Genomic DNA, 23636 nt, shown 5'->3' with positions numbered 1-23636 from the left:
TCTGTCCTACCACCCCAAATTGTTGGCTTCATGCTACTCATGTTTCCCAATAGTCGTTAAAAAATAAAACAAAACAAAACATAATCGTGTGAGTTCCTGGGACCATCAGCCTGTGCACTAGGAAATGCAGGTGTCTCTGGAGGCCTGGCCACAAGACCAAACCAGCAGCTGTTCACTGTAGCCCACTGTCTCTAAAAACATTCCTCTTATTAAAAAGTCTCACAGCCAGTACGACTGGGTACATGGCTCAGCCGGTTAGGCGCTCACTGCGCATGAATGAGGGCCTACATTCAGTCCTCAGAACACAACTCAAGCAAGACAACTCATGTCAGTCACTACAGCCTCGTGGAGCTTGGGCAGGCAGATCCTAGGGATTCTCGAGCCAGCTAGATGAACTGGTGAGACCCGGGTCCAGTGAGGGATCCTGGAAGACTCCTGACATTCTCCACCTCTGGCCTCCACATGCACATGTGCAGTTGTGTATGCATACCCTCTGCACGCATGCAAATCCCCCTACACACATGTACATAGAGCAACACACTATATACAACACACATAGCAATACACAGCATCACACACACAGGTAGGTGCATACACATGTACATACATGTACACCTTTGCACACATCATGACAAAGCATGGAGATAGATGTTTGTAGATTTTTCTTACAAATTAGTTTCTTTTCTGTAAGTCCTCTACGCTGAGGAATTTCCTAGAGGAAGAGAGAATAACATCCTAGGGACTTGCTTTTCTTTTCAAATGTCCTTCAGATACTCGGCATTTTTGTGACTGTCTTTTTGAACAATACATACATTTTTTAAAACTTTTAGTCTTGACTATGTACAGAAATCAAGAACTAAATGAAGAAACCTTCAAAATAAAAAGACTTAGTAGATTGCAAACTTACTGTTTTGATTTTTATGTACTTTTTAATTTGCAATAGCCTTGAAACACTGCGGTAAATACTGTAGAGAATTAATGAGCATTTTAAAATGACTAATTCTGAGGAATAATAGACATACTTAAGATTGGTGTGCTAAAAATCAGATGTGAAAGCAAAAGTTATATATTCAATTTTAAAATTATACTATTAAATGTATAACTTCATGTGCAGTAAATATTCATATTTAATTTTAGGTGCCAGTGTAACATATACTAAAATAAAACGGGACAATTTCCATGCTTCTATAAAAGAACCTATAAAGCAGTCATAAATAATTATAGTAAAACTCTTTTTGAAATATTTTTATGGGACGAAAAATTGAAAACTTCCTAATAGGGAAATTTTCTTAAATGAGACATGAAATAAGTTAGTCATAGAGACCTAAAATGTAATACACCCTGTGGGAACCCAGCAAGCAATCTCTCCTTAAGATAATTTTATACAGTGTAGAAAACCAGGGGGCTTGGGGGGGAAAGCATTCTAAAAGGTAACAGGAGAGAATGGGTTATTACCTTTGATTCCTCGAGAGAGACTGCTCTTCTTGACTTTGGAAGGCTCTGTAGGGCAGAGAATGACTGTTAGGACCCTTCCCTGTGGAGCACTCAGCCTGTGTGGCTTGGAAAGAAGACAGGATGGGCTCATGCTGTGTAGACCCTCTAGGCCTGGCTTATCAGTCAGAGAGCATGTTATTCACATTTGTCTGTGTGTGTGTGTGTGTGTGTGTGTGTGTGTGTGTGTGCCTGTGTAGGTGACAAATGTGTACACACATATGTGTATATGCATGTGTATGCATTACCATGTGTAGACACATGCATAAATATGTATGTATTGGTGTATATATATTAGTGTGTGCATAGATGCATGCATACATGGATATGTGTGTGTTGCTGTATATATTAGTGCATGCATGCATAATGTATGTCCTAGCATGTGTAGACACATGCATGCATACATATTGTATCTTAGTGTATATGTATTAGTGTGTGTGTAGATGCATGTATGTATGTGTTACTGTGTGTTGCTTTGTGTGCATATGTGCATATGTATGTGTTAATACATGTATATTAGTGTATATTAGTGTGTGTGTGCATATGTGCCAACATGCATGCTTGGAAGCCAGAGGTCAACCTTGGGAGTCCTTTTCTCAGACAGGATCCCTCACCAGGACCTGGGATGCAGATGTAGCGTGGCTGGCTGGACAGTGAGCCTCAGGGATCTATTTGCATCTTTTCCAGCACTGGGGTTACAACAAGCATTACCAGGCCTAGTTTCCGTATGGGTGCTAAGGACCTAACTCAAGTCCTGTGCTTACTTGTACAGGAGCTACTTTATTTACTGGGCCATCTCCCCAGCTCCACATCTGCATTAAATTAAAAAAAAAATCTACCTCCCCATTGACCCTTCAAACTAGTCAGAGGCCTCCAGGCCTCCAGGGGAAGGATACAGGGCTTCCAGTAGGGAGTGGCCTGGGTTTGTGGGTGCTATAACTTCATTGGCTTCTTCCTTCTTAGATGACTGCCATGGCAAGAGGTCTTTAATACGATGCTGTAATGGTTAATGTTAATTGTCAACGTGACAGGAAAAGGGCTTTTGGACATGCTTGTAGGGGATGGTCTTGATTGCATTAATTGAGGTGGAAAGACTCACCCACTGTGGGCGGAGCCATTCCCTGGCTGGCATTCTGAGCTGTATAGATAGGGAAAGGGAGCTGACCACCAGCGGACTCACCTCTCTCTGCTTCCTGACTGGGTGAGATGAGACCAGCTGCTTTCAGCATCCTCTTGCCTTGACACCTCTGTCATGGTGGACCTTATCTCTGAACTGTGAGCCAAAATGAGCTCTTTCTCCTTGAAGTTGCTTCTGTCGGAATGTTTTTATCACATCAAAAGGGAAGCAACCAAGACAGATGTGATCTGGAAGTACATGTCTGTGTGGAGAAGGCCTTGTCTCACCCCTGACAGCAGGTTTCTGTGTGACCATAAGCAGGCGGGGAGGGCTCAGAGAGAGGGTACGTGGATCAATAGTGCTTGCTAAAACTGGGGTGTCTGGGAGGATTTAGTCATTAAATCAAGCATGTCCAATCTTCAGGCTAACAGAGTTATGAATGCCGCCCAACACAAAATCAGAAACATAACCCAGCTACAGTTTTCAAGTATCAATTTTGTAGATAATAACGTGTGTCAAAGTGGCAAAAGTTGGACACACATGGTTGTTTCATTGTCCCTCTATACAACTAGATAGGAGAGCACAGACGGGGAGTGTGCATTTCATAGCTAGTGACCATGGAAGAATTTAAATGGAAGTAGTCAGCACTGTCGGGGGTGGCACTGAGTGAAGTCCCAGTGAGATTTCTGAGGTGACAAAGGACACATGGTCACTTGCCACAGATCAATTCTGGTTCATGTCCCTCCTGGGAAGGCTGTGACTACTGAGAGGGAGTTCTGAGGAACGGGTGACTGAGAGCGGTGAAATCAGGGGTCCAAGCCGGTGGCCTAGGTTCTGCTCAAGACAGCCTTCCAGACTGCTCTCTCTATGTTCTGCTTTCCTGAAGCTCCCCAGATCGCTTTTCTGCTCATATCTGTTCTCCAAGCACTTTTCTCTTTTTATCCAAAACATTCTCCAGACAGCTCATCTCTTGCAGATCATAAGCCCAGTCTTTTGTTTCACTTATCAATCCAGTCATTTCCTCCAGGTTCCCATTTGATCATCCTATGAGTCAGCATCCCGTGACCCCAATCCTTTGATTCATAGTAGTCAACAAGCACATTATTTTTAATATTGCAAAAGAATTCAGAGATCTGGCTGCTGGCCCTGGCCCTGCGGTAGGAAAAATGTCATTCCACCATTACCAAAGTCGTGCTGGACCTGGCATATGACCACAACATGGTCAGATAGCTTGGCCTAGAAGAAGAGGCTACTCCCCTGGAACTCCTAACAGGCAGTACCTTGAATCCCCAGGGACCTCTGTTTTAGTTGCTGGAGGTGAATACCATCTTCCCTACAGTCCAGAGCTCCTTCAGATGAAGAATACCTGAGATGGTGGGATGCTCCCCCACCGGAAGAGGCAAGCTACAAGCTAGCCTATGTGCTGCTTCTGTCTATTCTTCCTTTATTTTTGGGAGGCTCTGGTGGGTATAGTGTGCAGATGTGTATACATCCCCGTGAAAGCCAGAGCTCAACTTTCGGCCATCATTCCACAGGCTCTGTCCATCCCATCTTGAATTTTGAGACAAGATCACTCCTTGACCTGGTGTGGAGAACACTACTAATTAAGGTTGAATTCTACCATTGCCCAGATAGCCTTGTGAGCACCTCAAAAAATGGGGGGACTCCCTTTATCAGTAGGGCTTCTCCTTCTCTGACCTTGTCTGGGGGCGTTGCTCAAAGCCCCTGTAGCCTCTCCATAAGAAATGTCGTGTGGCCTTGGTGAATTAGAGGTTCATCTTCCTTTCTCCAGATAAGAACCCTTTCAGCAAGCCTCTGCAATTCCCTAGAGTGCCTCCCCATGCTAATGCAGCATCTCAGTACCCGAGCCTTCAGCCAATGACCTTTGTTCACCCTGGATATTCCTATCCTCTTTCCCAAAACTATATAACCCTAGATTCACCCCGAGTAAAGTTGATCAGACTCCCCGAAGCTGATCCCAGAATGTATCATCATTTCTATTCATACTCACAGGCTGTCTGGAACCCTGTTAGTTGACTCTCTCCCCTTCATCCCTTGTGGCCAACGACCCTGGGGAGAAGGGAGACCCAAGACTGGCACTCACCAAGTAGGACAGGCTGGTGTTTTAGGTACATTTTATTGCCATGACAGAGCCTATGGCAAAGGCAACTTATAAAAGAAATATTTTAACTGGAGGCTTGCTTACAGTTTTAGATATTAAGTTCATGACCATCATGGCAAGGTGGTATGGGGGAGTCGGTGGTAGGCAAACACGGAGCCAGAGCAGTAGCTGAGAGCTTGCAGTTTAAGGCAGCAATCACAAGGGAGAGATGGAGAGACAGAGACAGAGAGAACTAGATGAGAATGCTGTGGGCTTTCGAATCCTCAAGCCCTCTCTCAGTGACACACCTTCACCAACAAGGCCACACCTCCTAATCCTTATCAAACAGTTCCACTAACTGGGGACCCAGCTTCCAAGTACATAATAAGCCTCTGAAGACCATTCCCATTGGAACCAACACAGCTGACTGGCCAGTGAATCCCAAGGGTCTGCTCACCTCTGCCTTCTCAATGCTGGGGTTGCAAGCATGCCAGCACAGCCAGCTTTTTCACATGGCTTTTGGGGATTGAACTTGGGTCCTCATGATTTCAAGAAAAGTACTTTAGCAATTTAGCCATCTCCCCGGCCCATATTTGGGTCTTTATTATTTATTTTTTATATATTCCTGTAAGTGGCCTTGACACTGTGTCTTGTCTTGGAAACAGAGCCATCACATTGGAAAATCAACTGGTGATCCTTGCCACAACAGCGAGTGATGCCGGGGCGTATTACGTGCAGGCTGTGAATGAGAGGAACGGAGAGAACAAGACGAGCCCATTCATCCATCTGAGCGTAGCACGTGAGTTCTGAAAATCTAACCGATGGTCCCGAAAGAAACAAAGTCTTGCTGTAATTGATAACCACTGTGTGGTGGGACACCGTGCAATTCATCTCTCTCTGGTGTAGTTTATGGCTTAATATTGATCTGCTGTTGGTAGTTCAGAGGGCTTCGGAGCCATTGATTCCTTTCAATGATTTAAAGACAATATGAATTTTATATTTTTAACCCAAGATCTTACATGTTTTGCTGACTTTTAAAAAAAAGTTGTTCTCTTTGTCCACTGCTAATATTGTTTTAACAACTTCTTCAGATTGTGCCTATGGACCCCTTTTGCCACTAAGGCACGGGTTATGTTCTGTTAGCCTAAGAGTAACCTCCCTGAGGAAAAGAAAATGTACATATAGAGTTGGGTTTAAATTAGCAATATTTGGGGCCAGCGAGATGGCTCAGAGGGTAAGGGGGCTTGAAGCGAAGCCTGATGACCTGAGTTCCTAAAGTCAGTCCTTAGACCCATGTGGTAGAAGGAGGGTACTGATGCCCAGAAGTCACACACACACACACACACACACACACACACACACACACACACACACACACACACCATGGCATGAATTTTTAAAAACTAGCAGTATTTTGATAGGTAGGTCTAGTGGCCAAGGTTTGTCATCCCCTACCTTCAGGAGGCTGAGGCAGAAGGATTTCAAACCGGAGGCATGCCTAGATTACTAAGTGAGCACTGATCTAATCCGGACAATTTATAGAGACATTGCCTTGGTGTTTTCTTTCAAAGGCAGTGTCTAAGCTCTATCTGTTGCTCATTTTCACTTGACTCAACCAAAAATACACAAGTTGCAGTCATAGACTCACTCATTTAAGGAAGTTTTAGTTTGAAGAAAGACTTTCAATATTTGGACTTGGAAATGATAGCCTGTGACCTATACCAGGTCCCAACATACGCATCAGAAATGTGTCCCCACATGCTAGCAGTGTCTCCTTTCACAGTATGAAACACTCTGGAGAAAATGCCCATGCAGACTGGCCTTGGAAGGAGAATTTGGGAACGTTATCCTGGCATATGGGCCTATTGTAGCCCTGGGCTCCCTCTTCCTGAATATACTCAGAGGTTGGGGAGACATGGTTTTCTGGTTGTGCTCTTTGAAACGTGTCAGAGGAGCTGCGTGGTCTCGTCGCCTGACGTCTCAGGACAACTGCTTTGCTAGGAGGGACAGAATGCACAGGACTAAGTGTCTGCCTTAAGCACTGGGTGCTGGTGTGGGGTATTAAGGGAGTGTGTGCTCACACACCCACTAGATCTGACAGGTGATCTGTCTGTGTGGCTCTGTTGTGATCCTGCCATCCACTCTTTTAATCTCTGTGTGTGTGTGTGTGTGTATACATATTTGTGTGTAGTATGTATATACATGTTTGTGTTTAGTGTGTACACCCCTGCATACCATGTGAAGGCCAGGAATTTTCTTCAGATGCTCTCCACCTTTTAAAATTATATGCGTGGGTATACACATGAATGCATACCTGTGTGTGCAGTGTATTATGGCATATGTACACATGTTGGGGCAGGGGATATGTGCATGCTCCCACACACATGAGTGTGGTGGACAGAGCAGGATGTCTGTGTCCTGTTAATATCACGCTCTACTATATCCCAATGAACCTGAAGACAGGCTGACCACCAGCAAGTTCTAGAAATCTCCCTGTCTCAACCTTCCACAGCGAGGAGGCTTTAGACACACTCTACAACACCCAGCTATTGTCATTGCTCTTTCGATAGAGTCTCAATGTAGGCCTGTCTGTCCTTGAACTCACTACATAAACCAGAATGAAAACAAACAAACTCCCAGAGATCCTCCTGCCTCTGCTTCCCAAGTGCTGGCATTAAAGGTGTGTGTGTGCCCCCAAGCCTGGCCAGCAGCCAGCCTTTTACAAGGGTCTGAGCTCAGAACCTCGGGGCTGTGCAGAAAGTGCTCTTCTTTCAGAGCTGCCTCTCTAGCTCCCTCCCTCCCCATTACCTAAGGCAGGCTTCCTCACTGAACCTAGAGCTCACCATTCAGCTCGATGTGCAAGGTGGCTGTGATCCCCAAGAGTGCTATCACCTATCCAGCGCTGTGTGTTGGACCCTGCTCCTGTGCCTAGACTTTATATTTGGTTTCTGAGGGATAGAATTCGGGTCCTTACTCAAACCCTGCAAGCACTTTACTGACTGAGCCATTTCTTCATCTCTTAGAACCTCCTCACTCTGAGGAAGCGAGTCCCCCTCCCCAGATCCTAGAATAGGATTAGTCAGGCCTTTTAAATGCACCACAGCATCCCCTGTGTGAGACTCTGCCACTGAGAGAATGGCCTTTGTCAAGAGGCACAGGAGGAGTGAACACTACTGACCCGAGACAGACGTTCAGCAGCGATCACAAGGGACAGAGATTGTATGACCAAGGAGCTCGTGATGATTGTTAATGATTGCCAAGTCTTATCACTAGAGGCATTCATTCGGTCCAGCAAACCTGATTTAGCACTCGATTGGGATGTAAACAGGATAGTGACGGTCAAAGACAGTGTGCTCTGGCTCAGACACAAGGAGATCGGCCTTCATCTGTTGAAGAAGCGGGGAATGATTCCTCAAGAAATTGTGGGTTCACACGGTACTTCTACCCCAGAGTTATCAAATGGTTACTGGCGTCCTACGGGCTATTCTGACCTGGGGTAAAGAATAGAACTAGAATGATGTATTCTCAAAGTCCCTTCTGAATGCAGCACTGTGGTGGTAGATAATTGGAATATGTAAAAAAAAAAAATTTTTTGCAATAATTTCAGCTCTACCCCAACCGAAAAGTCTATAAGAAGCCACTCATAAATATTATAATTAACTGACCCACATCTCACTCCCTTGTAAAATACTATCTTTTCATCCGCATCAGGTAAAACACTTAAAACTGAACTATAATGAGGCGGCTGCTGAAAACGTATGTGGTGCTAGGTAAAAGCCCTGCGATCTGCACCCTTACATAGTCTTCGCTTTTATCAAGGGCAGATATGGTGTAGGAAGGGAAGCAGGTGGAAGACCCGGTCTTATTTTAATTCTTAGACGAACCTTCCCCTGCCACAGCAGACTTAGCTAAATGTTAAATGGAACCCATTATGCATTTCCCTGTAGAAGTTCTGTTTGGAAAACCTCTAAAGATCAGAAGCCTTGCTAAATCTACAAACCCTCTAGGATGTGTGCTTAAGTGTGGCTGCCTGTGTGTCACACGGTGCTCGGTAGGAAGGAGCTACAACTTGGGATGGGCATGTAGCATCCTGTGAAGCCTCGAAGCCCGGAAGACCTCGCCTCCCTGGGTTCCTCATGGGATTAGACGATCTCAAGAGTCATTAATGTTCTTATTGAACTTGGGGGTCAGAGGCTATATGCTCCAAGCCAGGTTCACGCTCCTGTCCTCAGTATGTGAACTAAAACATAAAATTGTCAAATGTGGCCGCATTGGGAAGAGGGATGAAGCCACCCCATTTCCCCAAGTCCGCCTTTGGGGAAGTCCTGAAATGAGATTTCAAATAGATTTAGTGTAGGGGCCAAGGATGTGCACATCTAAGCAGTCTTGGTCAAGGTGTGGTTCCTCCCACTGTTGACCCACCCTTGTCTGGGCTTCAGTTTCAGCCTGTAGGGCAGTCTGGCAAGAACTGTGTACATCTCTTTCTGGAGACCTGCTCTGGCTCTGGTCTGGGCCCCTCTGTCGCTATAGTGTCTTCATCTCTGCTGGGCACCTTAAGGCACCACAGGAAGGCTGAGCAGTGCCTACAGCCTCCGGTGTCTATTTTGTATTTTTCTGAGGTGGACTTTTGTGAGAAAGCCACCGGAGGAGGTTGACAATTAAAAAAGAAAGAAAGAAAGAAAGAAAGAAAGAAAGAAAGAAAGAAAGAAAGAAAACAAAACAAAAGGAAAAACCAGCTAGTGTTCCAAAAGAATCAAAAGGTATTTCAGCCAATTAGCATTTCCTGAATATGGATCCCTTCTCCTTCTCTTTTGTCTAAAGAACTTGCTGTAGTGGCTGTGACCAGCTTCTGGTGTTGGGAATTAAAGTAGTTAGAAAATGATTTATCACTACTCCTGTCTCTCCAGTGTGGATCAGAGGAAGGAACAGGGTTAACCATGCCTATGTATCTAAATGAACGGTGTCCTGTCACCTGCTAACAAGAGAAGTTTACAGAACAACTATATATGTGTGTATGTGTACGCGTGCGCACATGTGTATGTGTGTGCATATGTGAGTGTATGTGTATATGTGTGTATATGTGTGACTGTGTGTATGTGTGTATGTATGTATTATGTGTGGGAATATGTGGGTGTATATGTGTGTATGTGCGTGAATGTGTGGGTGTAAGTGTGTGTATATGTATTATGTGTGTATATGTGTGTGTATGTGTGTGTATATGTGTGGCTGTGTGTATGTGTATGTATATGTGGGTGTATATGTGTGTATGTGTGTATGTGCGTGTATATGTGTGTATATGTGAGTGTTAGTGTGTGTATATGTTTGTATGTATGTATTATGTGTGTGTATATGTGTGTGTAAGTGTGTGTGCATATGTATTATGTGTGTATATGTGGATGTATATGTGTGTATATGTGGGTGTAAGTGTGTGTTTGCGTATGTATTATGTGAGTATATGTGGATGTATATGTGTGTGTATGTGTGTGACTGTGTATCTGTGTATATGTGTATATTTGTGTATGTATGTGTGTGCACACACATGTGTGCACATGTGACTGAGTATACACATGGAGACCAAAGGTAGATAGATGTCTTCCTCAATTACCCTCCATTTTATTTTTAGAGTCAGGGTTCAAATGGAATTGGAAATCAATGATTGGCTGGACTTGTTCTATAAATCTACCTCCCAGCACTGGGGTACCTATGTATGTCTGTATACGTGAGTTCTGGGGTTCTGAACCCAGATCTTCATGATTGAAAGGCTTTACCAACTGGACGCTCTCCCAAAACCCAGTGGCTGAATATTTTAGCTGCACTTGAAGCTTCTGGGAAGTAAAACATAATGAGCATGTGGATAAGAATAAGCTTTTAAGATGCACAGAGTGTTATAGCTGAGACGAGGTTTCTGAACGGAGCCGTATGCTGTGCCCTGCTTGTTTAGCGGATGGCATTATTAGGTTCAGCTTTTCTCCCCGTGGGTGTGGCATGGGCCATGTAGTATTCCAGTCTGGAAGGACAGAGTCTGACCACTCCATCCAGGCTCCCAGAGCAACCTTGCTGCCTCTCTGGGGCAGGTTTGCTGTGATGTTCTAATGTGACCTATGCCACCAGATAGGTGGCACGGGGAGGCATTCCATGTGAATCTTTCATAGCCAGCCCCCGCATACAGCTCAGGTGCATACCCCAAAGCAAATGGGCTGAACTTGCCTGGAAGTACAGGTTTCTATTCTGAGGTCAGACCCAGGCAAGCTTTATAAACTTGTCAGCCTGTTTTGCCCTTTCAGTTTGAAAAGTTTACATCGAGTTAACTTCTATGTGTTGGCTTTTCCACACCAAATTAGTATGTGAATGGGAGTTTCTTCTTTAAAAAAAAAAAAAAAAGGCCTGCAGTTAGGAGATCAGATGGGTTCTGTGCAGTGATTAATCAATCATTGTTTAAAAGCTGTCGAACGTACTGTAGACACATCATCACTTCTGACCCAATATTCAAAATGTCCGGTGTAATGAGGTTCTCTGTGAGGGATGAAGCTGAGATTAAAACAGAAATGACTGCCACTCTCCTTCCTGCTTTCTTCACCTCTTTCATTTTAATGTCTGCTCTTCAAACAACATTTCCAGATAGGCTATCATTTTAGCTGATCCTTCCACAGGCTGACAAACCCGGCTTTTAATTCCGAAACCCACTTAACATTCTTGTGTCCTCTGTCATGCTAATTTAACTGCAGCCCTCATAGATGGTTAGTAGTTGAAAGCGGGTCCCTAAGAATGTCTTTGCACAGTCATCCAAGAGGACTGTCCCCGGAAGACGCAGCTTTTCGTGAGCCTATCTTATATTCCTTGCACTTTTAATATTAAAAGAATGAAAGGCAGCAGGTGTAAGCCCTCGAATGGACTCTGGCTTGGGTTGCCTACCTAAAGCAATAGGAAACATTTGAAAACAGTCTCTCTAAATCCCTGTGGAGACGTTGGATTCTCCATCATGGCTGAGCCCCTTAGAATCCAGTTGCAGATCTGTAGGGCATGTGTGCAATGCTTCCAGGCCAGAATCCTCAGAAACGTAAGTAGGAAGTGTTCTGTATCTTGAGGTCAGGTGTTTAACCACACAGCTATGTAAGTACTGTGCGTGCTCTGCCCAGAGAGTGCTGACCAACCCTCTGGTGGGTGCTGCTAGGCAGATCCAAGACCCACCCACCCTCTGATAGGCAGAACCAAGTCTAAGCTTTGGTCTCCAGAGGTCTTCTACAGACATTCCATCAGGAAAGAACCATGATGGAGCCCTCCAGAGAATCAGCAGTTAAAAGCACTTCCCGCTCTCACAGAGGACCAGAGTTCTGTTCTGGCACCCATGTCTAGCAGCTTACAACTACCTGTAACTCCAGTTTCAGGGGATCCAGTGCCTTCACTTGTCTTCCACTGCACTAATCTGCACTAATTAGTGCACTACCATCTGCACTAATACGCACATACCTACAAGCAGACACACAGTCACATACATACCTGAAAAATAGTAAGGACTGAAAAGGAGGGGGAGGGAAGGGGGAAGGAGGAAGAGGAAGAGGAGGAGAAGGAGGAGGAGGAGGAGGAGGAGGAGGAGGAGGAGGAGGAGGAGACAGCAGCAGCTCTGAGGACTGTGGATGTAGCTCAGTGGGCACAGTATGTTTACAATGCATACACAAAGCCCCAAGTTCGATCCCCAGTACCATATAGACTGAGCCTGTGATCTCAGTGCTTAGTAGGGAGAGGCAAAATGATCAGAAGTTCAAGGAGATCAGGAAGATCCTCAGCTACATAGTGAGTTCAAAGCCTGCCTGGGCTGTGTGAGAAAGAAGCCCAGAGCATCTGCCCCTGGTGTAAGAATACCTGATTAATCATTGGCTGTGACATTAATCATTGGCTGTGACATTCTCTCATATGGAAGAGACAAAGCAACTCAAGTGTCCTGCTGACCCTGCAGGTGTCCTTCTGCACCACGCTGCTCTCTTGGCATCGTCCTCACGACAGCTTCATTCTGTCTTGGTGTCTCACTGATGAGCATGGTCAATGCTTTGTAAACGGAAGCCTTTACCTTGCTTGGTCTTGATAGTAGTTCATTGTCTGGCCAAATTATTATGGTTTCAGAGAAACTCATTTTCTGTTGATGTGATCTCCGAGTTCTGTAAATGAAAGATTTGTTCTGGTTTGCCCATAAAGTAGACGCAAAAACCTGGTATTTTATTTACAAGCTGTAAGCTTAGATTGGGCAGATTCTGTGCTGTTCTCGCCTGTATCCAAACTCGATGTCCCACTTGACTTGCTGTTTGAGTCTCTTCTGGGCTGCTTTGGCTCCGTCAGTCTGTCCTCAGGGTACACTTTTCTCAGCCACACCCTTCTTGTTCATTCTGTCTAATGGCGACCTTTTGCTCCTTCCCTCTCTTCTTTCTCCTTCTCCCCTGTGGTCTCTCTGGAGATCCATCACTCAATTCTCAAGTCCCTCCTTTCTCTCTCTACTGCCCAATCACAGGCTCTAGCCTTTTATTAACCAATAGCTTTAAAATGGGAGCAAAGTTTACCCAGCAAAAGCCAGTACATGTGCAGATGCACTCATCTGGAAGGCAAGCAGATCTTGGGGGTCAGAATTTAGCATTTGTAAACATTGCAACAGACCAGCCGGAAAGAAGGTTCAGTGTGGCCTCAGGGCCTCATTCATCTGTGCTAGCTTCCCAAGTAACTCAAAGCCGTGGTGGTTTCACCCCAGGAATACTTTTATATCCACTTATCCATGCTGTGAAAATTCATTCAGTTAAAACAAAATACACAGGGCCACAAATCTCCCAGTCCCCAGTAACAGTCAAATGGTAGGTAGCGTATTAGAAAGTTTCCGAAGCACACAGACCTGGGAAGGCATCCTGCCCACTGCTTGCAAATGAGGTTTGTCACGTGGTCCCTTGGGATAGCCTGTATACCGAGTTGGACTTCGGGTCACCCAACTAAAAGCTACAGTCTGCAGGATCACTACTGTCAGCACACTGGATTCTCCTTACACTTGCAGCTAAAATATAAAGTGGAATGGCAAGGTAAGTATTTTGTTTCAGAGCCCCGCGTGGCATAGGAGGCTGGGTCATGGGTGGGTAGAGCCTGGGTCATGGGTGGGTAGGTGGGTACATGGATGAATGGATGGAGTAGAGTTTGATGGAAGGTCAGATGGATAGATGGATGTATGGTGAGTGGGTGGATGTGTAGATGGGTGAATGGAAGAATGAATAGGTGGGCAGTTGGGTGGATGGATGGTTGGATGGGTGGGTGAATGAGAGGGTGGGCAATGATACTCACCAACACTTCAATATCAACAAAAAAGATCTTGAGAGTTACGCCTGTAGCTCAGTGGTAGAACACTTGACTAGCATTTATGATGCCTTAAGTTCAAATCCTAGCCCTACCTGCCACCACCAAAGAGAAAAAGGTAAAATTCCACTGTAAAGTATTTCATTGGCCATACTTTAGGGGCTGGGAATGTGGCTCAGATGGTAAAGTGCTTCTCAGGCAAGCCTGAGGGCATGAGTTCAAATCCCCAGCTGCATGATTCCAGTGTTGGGGAGGTAGAGATGGGAGAAATCCCCATTGTTCTCTGCCATGCCAACCCAAATGGATTGGGGAGCTCTAGACCAACGAGAGACCCTGCTTCAACAAACGAGCTAGACATGCCTCCTGATAAACAACACCTGAGGCTGACCTCTGACTTCCACAAACACATAGGAGTATGCACACACGTCTTGATGGGAAGAACACCATGTGCTCTTTACCGCTGAGCCAATGCCCCAGCCCCTGTGATATACTTTTTGATTTAAAAAAAAAAATTAGTGACAAGCAGAACAGTAACTTGGTGTGAGAGGAGGTTTGGTGTTTGGCTGTTGTTGTTGTTTCTTTCCAAGACCCTGTGGTCCTTTGGTGAAATTTAAATTCACATACATACGGCTTCCGTGGCTGTGACGGAGATCAGGAAAATACTCTGAGTCAGAAAATATAACGAATTGGGATACAAGTGTGGAAAGGGAAGGATGAAAATCGAAGTTGGAGAAGGTAATCAGGGAGCAATGTAAAATCCCCACGTCGAGCGAGAACCGGACCGTGTGCTTCTCAGTGGCCGGTGCAAATGTGGCGTCTTTAGACGTGGCCCATCAAATATTTAGATTCCGCCGAACTCATAGAAAAGAGTGCTGAGTGAGTTTGATTTTATTAAAATATGCCAGCATGCTAAAACACACTGAAAATGGTATTTGCATTCTTTTATATTTTATGACAAGAGATTTTAGATGTCACCTTAAAATGGGGAAGAGATGTACTGTTTTACAGAGTGTTTCCAGGTGATCGAGGAGTAAAACGTTTTCCTGGGGTGTGTGCAGACCGGTAGTGATTTCTAAATAAGTGTACTATTAAATGGTTTTCTATGAAGGGCCTGGCTCCCTTTGAGCGCCAGACAGATGTGCTCTTATGTCCATTCTTTCCCCAGGTCTTCATCAGCTCTCTTAGAACCCATGAGCGACTGACTCTATTTCATGGGCAAGAAGACCGAGTGTCGGTGGGTAGAGCTTGGGGCCCAGTTCACAAGCTCAGTCACACAGCCTTAAGGTTGCTGGCCCATCACAAGGTCACTGCCTGTCCTAGTCACTGTTCTGTGGCTGTGAAGAAATGCCATGGCCATGGCAACTCTTATAAATAAAAGAGTTGCTCTATGTGCTCTATAGAATTGCCTACAGTTTCAGAGGTTTAGTCCATTATCGTCATGCAAGAGCACGGGAGCATGCATGCTAGAGCGGTACCTGAGAGCTCTCAGCCTCATATGCAGGCAGCAGGAGGAGTAAGAAACACTGGGCCCAACTCACACATCTAAAACCCCAAAGCCCACTCCCCACAGTGTCACACACGCAATGAGACCACCTGCTCCAACTCCACCACGCCCCTCTTCCTGTCAAGTAGCACCACTCCATAATGACCAAGCATCTAAATATATGAGCCTATGGGGGCCATTCTCATTCAAATCACCATACTGGTTCTCACAAGATCATTTACCCAGGCAGAAGGTAACTGACAAAGTCTCAGGATCACTGACCCAGTCACAGGATCGTTGAGTTGACGCGGTCACAAAGTTACTCTTGACCCTATCAAGAGTATGGTCAATAGGTGGCTGAGGACTCAAAACAATGTCTATGTGACTCCTTGCTGCAAGCCTAGTGACTTGTTTAAAGGGAACCATATATGTCTTGGGTCATGAGATAAAAGTGGAGGGCACCACCTGCCTACCCTTCCACTGAGGATTCTCTGAGAGCCCTGCCACACCGGAACCATTGAGAGTCTGGTATTGTTTTTGTAAAGGAGGCCTTCTGTCTGGTGGCAGCACCCCTCCCACTGAACACTGGATCTGTGTGACAGCTAGGTCTGCACACTCACCTGTGATGCAAACCCAACACCCCTGGGTGCAATAGCAAAGTATGTTTGAGTGCACGACAAACCTAGAGTAGGCTTAGGAGTGAAATGGATACCAAATTGGAGATGACGGGTGTGTGTGTGTGTGTGTGTCTGTGTGTCTGTGTGTCTGTATATCTCTGCTATATGTATGTGTATGTGTCTGTGTCTATGTGTTTGTGTGTTTGTGTGTATGTGTGTCTCTGTGCCTCTGTGTGTGTATGTGTGTATGTGTGTCTTATTGTCTATGTGCACATGCATTCTTGCACGTGTATGCATGTTCATGTGGAGACCAGCATTTGACCTCGGGTATCTTCCTCACTCTCTTCCCCCCGCCCCATGTTTAAACTAAGCCTGGAGGTCACCGATTCAGCTAGTTCGCCTGGGGAACAAGCCCCAAGGTTTATCTCATCGATGCCTCCCTAGCATTGGGATTGCAGGTACGCACTGCGATGTGTGTTAAAGTCCAGTCTTTGTCCTTGTGAGGCAAGCCAGTGCAGCGGCTGTTGTTGGCAGCAATGGCGTTGACGATGTGGAGGACATATAAGGCGTGCTCCAGCCCGCGGATTTCTAAGAAGGATGTTTGTGTCACTCCTGGTCCCAGCAAGGACACACAACTCATACCCCTTTCCCATGAGCGAGCACTCAGGAGAATTTGCTCACCAAGCCGACCTGCCCAGTTGGAATCTGTAAACGGACCATAAGTATTCATTTACTTGTGCCAATTATGAGCTGAGTAGTTAAGGGCACCGATTGCCATCTGGTGCTGATTTGCCTAATCAGATTTCTTACAGACTCCTCCACAAAACTCAGCTTTAATAACTCCCACAAACCTTCTTCCCCTGCCCTCTTGTTAAATGCACCAGTTTAAATGATGGTACAGATCCGCCAGTGTGGGAGTCCACTAATGGGTCCAGTTTTAGGGCTGGAACTCGATGTTGCCCTAGTACTATTTACCCTGGACTCTGCAGTCTGATTTTTCAAACTTGTCTGAAGTTAGCTGGCAGGGGCCTTAAGTTAATTCCAAGGCAGACTCGGCATGCGAAGGAACAGTATTTCAGAATGTAGACCACGTGCAAGACTCAGCACTGGACTTGACCTTACTGTCCAGCTCCAGACCCTTTGAATGCAGCCCCTAGTCATGCTTCACCTTCATTACTGATAAGAATGGACAGGACGGTGGGGGCTCAGCAGTTAATAGCAGGTACCACTCCTCCCGGAGACCTGGTTCCCAATCAGGTGACTCCCAACTACCTAGAACTCCAGCTCCCTCTCAGAGATTTAACCCCGCTTCTGGCCTCTGTGGGCATCTACATAATTGTGCTGCACACAGATGCACGCATGTTCACACACACACACACAAATAAAAGATCAAAATTTAAATCTTAAAGATCTAAAGTTTTAGGGGAATCCAAAGAAGACGGTTGGGAACTTGAATTTTCTTATAGTCCTTCCATCAGCTCTGGCGTGGTCCCATCACATGCCTTGTCTGGAGAATCCCCTCACCGGAGCCTGTCACAGTGACTGCCCAGGAAAAGGCCAGAGCTAGCTGTTAGTCATAAATGCGGTTTTCCTGGAAAAACTCGATTTACTCAGTGGTCAAACACAAACACTGGTCCTGATTAGTCCCCCAGTATGGAGATCTTATTAGGGTTTGTTTTTTTTTTCCTATTCTCCTTGGTCATCCCTAGTATTTTTTCCCTTATGAATGAGTTCAGCGTTCTGGGCTGCTAATTAAGAAACACCTGTTGGAGGTTTTTTTGTTTTGTTTTTTTAATAAATACTTGGGAATTTTAAGGTGTTCTAAATCCAGATTGATTTGCTGGGCTAAATAGTCTTAACACCGCATGCTTCAGAAAAAGCAGGAAGGTATGTTTTTTGGAAGGGCACAGGGGAGTGGAGTCAGTTGCTTTAGTAGCAGTGGTGTTTGTGCTGATGCTGTGCCTGTCACTGCTCTTAGGGATGACAAGGGCACCTTATGAGAGGAGGGCTTTATTTTGACTGACAACTCAAGGGTACAGTACATCATGGGAAGGCATGGTGATAGGAGCGTGAAGCATCTGCTCACACTACATCCCACTCAGGAAGCAAAGAGCCAGATGCTGGGGCTCAGCTTGCTGTCTCGTCTTTCTGCAGTGGAGGGTCCCAGTCTATAGAATAGAGCCACCCACATCCAGAGTGCAATCTAGATAACCCCTCACAGACTATAGACGTGCTTAGGGTTTGTCTCCTGGGTCACTCCGGATCCTTTAATTTGATACTCAGGGCTCTCGGCAGGAATGTGGGGAAGGGTGTGAGCCTTCTCTGTGGAGCCTTGGCTGTCCCTGAAACTCACTCTGTAGACCAGACTGGTCTTGAACACAGAGGTCTGCCTGTCTCTGCCTCCCAAGCGCTGGGGTTAAAGGTTTGACCTGCTGGACACTCAACATTAGCCATTACAGTGTCTAATGTCTCATCTGTTATCTCTCGGTTCTAACGTACAAGTAAGGACAGGAAACGTGATTTGTCCCAATGTTTAAGAAAAGCGCACTATAGTAGTGGTTGTATAAATAGCTGGTTTTTGAATGTCTACTCTGTATGCACTTTGTAAATATTATGCTCTGTTAAAAACACTAGCCCTCATGAATCCCCATCGGGGGAAAAAAAAATCAAGAAGTGGCCGGGCAAATGTCGTCCCCGTTTTACAGGTGAAGGAAGAAAACCAAAGGGATAATAAATAGATGCAGAAACCCCTGCAGTTCACTTGGTGGTGCAGATTCGAACCCAGGCCTGTCTTTCTCCAGTGACACTTACAGTACCTTACTCGTTTATAATAGAATAGTATTTGATTTTAGAAGTCCTGCTGGCCCTTCTCAGCTGGCCCCTGCTTTAGGACATGCCACCTAACAGTGGTCACCTCTTCATGGCAGTCAGTTTCCAACTTTACTGCTCAGTCATAATGGTTTATGACTGATCACTGTAAACGACTCTCTTTGGGGCCTTATAGATGGCAATTACGGCAGGTAATTAAAGCTGCAGATCTCTACAGTGTGGCTGAGAACATTAAATCAAACTTGAGAAAAATCAGGCGGTGTCCAATACAGAGAATAGCCGTTTCCCAGTTCCGAAGTCTGTTCCCAGAGCCAAAGCCAGCACCAAGCCCTTACTTTCCCAAGAACACTCGCTCTGTGTGTGAGATGGACAGAAGTGAGATTTATGTTAAAAATAAAAAGGCCAGAAGTTTACCTGCAGCTGTAGGTTGCATGCTCCAATTAGTGAATCCTCTGCTAAAGTCTCTGTCATCTTTGTGACTTTGGGTCATTATGCTGTCCAGCCCCTCTCACCTTTTGCCATCTTTAGGAATCAGCTCTTAGCATTAATCAGTCCCCAGCTCTCCCAGCTTCATGTGGCTCTGCGTTCAGCAGAGATAGTTGGAGGAAGGAGCGTGAGACCCTTGACCCAGCTGGCAGTGTGCTCTGCTCTTTGCCCAGACAGGTCTGGAAGGGGGGGACCTGGGATGCTGGTTCAAGAAAATATTAGTTTTTGCGGTTTTATAGAGCATAAAGTAGAAGCTGGGTTTTCCCTGATTTACCTTAGTTATGAGCCTTGGTGACCATCCATGGAACCTGAGAGCTGTAATGGTGTTATAGTTTTCCAGCAGGCAGGGAAACAAACGGGAGGCCAGAAGTGCCAGACTCTAGAGGAACTCTGGAGAGAACACTGGGGAGATAGCTCAGTGAGCAGAGCTCTTGCTGTGCAGATATAAAGGACTGGAGTTCAAACCTCCAAGACCCGTGTAAAGCTGGGTGTGGTAGCATGCATCTATAATGTCAGCATGCCTACATCTTAACACAAAGCAGAGGGAAGAGAATCCCTAGAAGCCTGTGGACCAGCTAACTTGGTCCACACAGCAATGGTCAAGACACTCTGTGTCAAAGAAGGTGAGAGATGAGGACCGACACTTGAAGTTGTTCTCTGACCTCTGCATGCATGTGCCTGTATCACTCCAACACGGGAGTCTGTACAGACAACACACACACACCCACACTCACACACTTGAACACTCATAGACACACACACACTCACACACTCGCACACATACACAGACACACACACACACTCGCACACACTCACACACTTGCACACACATACAGACTCACACACTCACACACTCACACTCACACACACACACAGGGGTGGAGAAGGAGAAGAAATAAACAGATATCAATAATGTTCCTTACCCGGCCCGAGTGTTCTTCATTGCTCAGAAGCTAGGGAGGAATCTCTTCTTAGAGGAGCACGGCATTCCCTAGGCTTAGCTGTCACCGCCAGCGCCATGACCACTGATGCCATCGCCCCTGCTCTGCTCACTGTGACCATCATCCTTGCTACTGTCAAGGGTTCCCAATTCTTCCTTCGTTACTGCCCCTGTCTCCCTGACAGCATGTCCCTGGGGTTTTATTCATTGAGGGCGTGGGTGGGGGGAGGGGGAGCCGTGATTCCATTTGGGGAACAGCCCTGTACAAACAGGCTCCAGATTTGGATACCCTCCCTGCCTATCCATCACATTAGACAGAGAGACCGGGCACAGTAACCTATGCACAAGCTAACTTTTCCTTCCTAGGTTACCTCAGACCGTCTAAATCTTCTTTTCCTTCAACACTCAAAAAAACTTCACCTCTGGAATGAGAAAAGGGCCTTGGGAAGATTATGCAAAAAATGGTCCCATCATCAAAAAATATGAAGGAATTGGCAATATTTTGACCTTTCGTTTCCTTGTTTGCTTCAGGGATCACGCCATTAAGTATATTCGTGATTTTAAAGTGGGGAGGGATGCTATGCTGGCGTGGAAATTAGCTGGTATGTCCTGAGCTCTGTAGGAGGGCTGATGTCAAGTCACACGGCCTCCACTGGCTCCTGTTCTGATTGGTTAGTGAGCTTGCCATTTAATCATTATTAAGTATTTTGCCACATCCACCCTGGTCTGGAAGAGTACTGGAGGAAACACTAAACAGCAGGCGTGTCATCATAACCTTGTGTGTGTACATTTGTGTAGGAGTATACGTGTAAGAACTGGCATGTGTGTACACAGCTTTGGATGGTGGTCCTTTGACCTTTACCTTGAGACATTGTCCTGGAACTTCACACAGGCCAGACTAGCTCACCGCATGCTAGCTGACCCCGGGAATCTCCGAGTTGCCCCCCCCCCCCCACACTTAGAAGGTACAGGCTACCACTGCTCCTGGCTGTTATGTGCCTGAGGAGAGGCCCTCACACTTGCAAGGGGCAAGTTATCTCCACGAACCCCAAATCCATGCCTGTGTTCTGCAGGGAAGCAGCCTTAGAAACATTGCTCTGTGGTTTCTTTTGGTTTCCAGAGTTATTGTGTATCATTTTTACCCCCAAAGAGATTCCTCCCTTGGCCTCTTTAAAAAATTCAGTTCATTTCCCTTTCTCATTCAGAAAACACAGGGATCATACCCAGCATTGTGAGAGACTAAATAAAGAAGACGCGTGACCCTTGCCTTCCCGAGCCCCCTCTTGTAGGGAGAGGCAGACTCTGAACAAATGAGAGGACTCCGTGGTACAGGATGCCAGATGCAGTGGAGTTATGCAGAGGACATGGTAGAAGCACAGACCAGGGAGCCATTAATCCTGCTTTCCGGGTTGGAATGGCTTTGTTAGCAGAACTCTTTAAAAATCTTTTCTTTTATGGAGCCACACGGCCTGTGAGACGATTAAGACTGAGAGATCTGGGCAGGGAGGCGCTCCTTGTGACTGGGGGCTGTTGTCATGTCTTGTTTCAACCCAGTGTCACCAGCGAGACCTCACACTCACACAGCCTCCTTGCAAGAGCCCTTATTTGCTGTGTGGTCACTGTCTGCACCAGGACCTAAGTGTCTCTTTCCCTAGGGAGCTTGAAGAATTGGTAGCAGATAGCTGCACTAGAAATACTTGTCCTATGAAAGTCTACTCAGTGTGAGGGTTTTGCTCAGTGAGTGAGTGAGTGTGTGTGTGTGTGTGTGTGTGTGTGTGTGTGTCTGTGTGTCTGTGTGTCTGTGTGTATGTGTGTATGTGTGTATGTGTGTATGTGTCTGTGTCTGTGTCTCTGTGTATGTCTGTCTGTATGTCCATTTCTGTGTGTGCCTCTGTGGATGTCTGTGTCTCTGTATGTGTCTGCCCATGTGTTTAGTGTGTGTGTATCTGTGTGTGTATGTGCATATGCGTGCCCACACGTGTGCATATGTGTATGTGTGTGTCTCTGTGTGTGTCTGTCTATGTGTGTACTGTGTGTGTATCTGTGTATGTGTCTATGTGTATGTGTGTGTCTGTCCATGTGTGTAGTGTGTGTGTGTCTATGTGTGTCTGTGTGTGTGCCTATGTGTGTAGTGTGTGTGTATGTGTGTCTGTATGTGTATGTGTGTCTATGTGTATAGTGTGTCTGTGTGTGTGTCTGTGTGTGTCTATGTGTATAGTGTGTGTGTGTGTGTGTGTGTGTGTGTGTGTGTCTGTGTATGGTAAATGTTCACTGTCTTCATCTCTTACTCTCTAATTGTTGAGATAAAGTCTCCCACTGAACCTAGATCTCCCTGATTTGGGTAGACTAGCTGGCCAATGAGCTTCAAGGATCCACCCACCTGTCTCTGTCCCCTTAGTACTGGTGTCTCAAGCACACACTGCCACACTAAGTGCTAAAAATTAGAACACGAACCCACATGTGTTCACTTCTCTAGCCATCCCCCTGCATCCTTCTGATTCATCCAGGCTTTTGGACTGTGGTTCCCTCTCCAACAGCCTTGTTGTGTTCTTTCCTTTGCCTTGCTTTCTTTTGTTGGTTATTTCTTTGGGTTTTCCTTACTTGGCATGTGAGGAGACACCCTGTTTAGTCTTTGGGATGATGATTTGCTGGGGGTCAGTCTTATTAAGTAGGGAACTGGATGAAATATATTTAATGCTTAGGTCCATGTCTCTAAAACTCTGGGTCTTGGCTGTTTTCACAGGAGTCTGTTTCCACACTCCCGGAGGCTCCCATCCAACTCCCTTCTGGAGCTGGTCTGTGAGAATTGGCTGAGGAGCAGAGCTTCTCGTCCCTCTCTTCACAGTTGCTTTGCCTCCACCCTCTGGGGAGGCATTTCCTCCCAAAGCCCCTGCCACCTTGTGCGTCCCTGTAGGTTCTACAGTGTTTTCTGTAAGGACAGACAGGACAGGAGTGCTTTAGCCATCAGGTGTCAGTGCTGAGAAAGAAGACACCTTCCCTGCTTGAGTAAGAAACCTGCCAGGTGATACACAGTTGGAGGGTGACTTGGTCAAGTTGTCGGTCAATAGGATCATTTGAAACTGATCTGGGAAGGGTGGCTTAGTGGGTAGAGAGGTTGCCTGGCATTTGTGAAGTCCTGGGATTCCATCTACAACACTGCATAAATAAGGGATGTTGTTCCACACCTTTAATCCCAGCACTCTGGAGGTAAAGGAAGGAGGATCAAAAGTTTAAAGTCACCCTGGGCCAAG

General features: G+C 45.9%; 1 protein-coding gene across 1 annotated transcript in view; it reads left to right on the top strand.

Annotated features, from left to right (window-relative positions):
* The window catches only part of Sdk1 (sidekick cell adhesion molecule 1), a 983759-nt gene that overhangs the window by 549597 nt on the left and 410526 nt on the right, over positions 1–23636 (top strand). The window contains 1 exon segment of the mRNA NM_001447264.1: positions 5375–5508. Within this exon segment, the coding sequence (NP_001434193.1) occupies positions 5375–5508 (134 nt within the window).

Source organism: Rattus norvegicus, chromosome 12 (assembly GCF_021556685.1).
Source record: "Rattus norvegicus strain SHRSP/BbbUtx chromosome 12, alternate assembly SHRSP_T2T, whole genome shotgun sequence".
NCBI classification, from domain to species: domain Eukaryota; kingdom Metazoa; phylum Chordata; class Mammalia; order Rodentia; family Muridae; genus Rattus; species Rattus norvegicus.
This window is presented reverse-complemented; position numbering and strand designations above follow the sequence as displayed.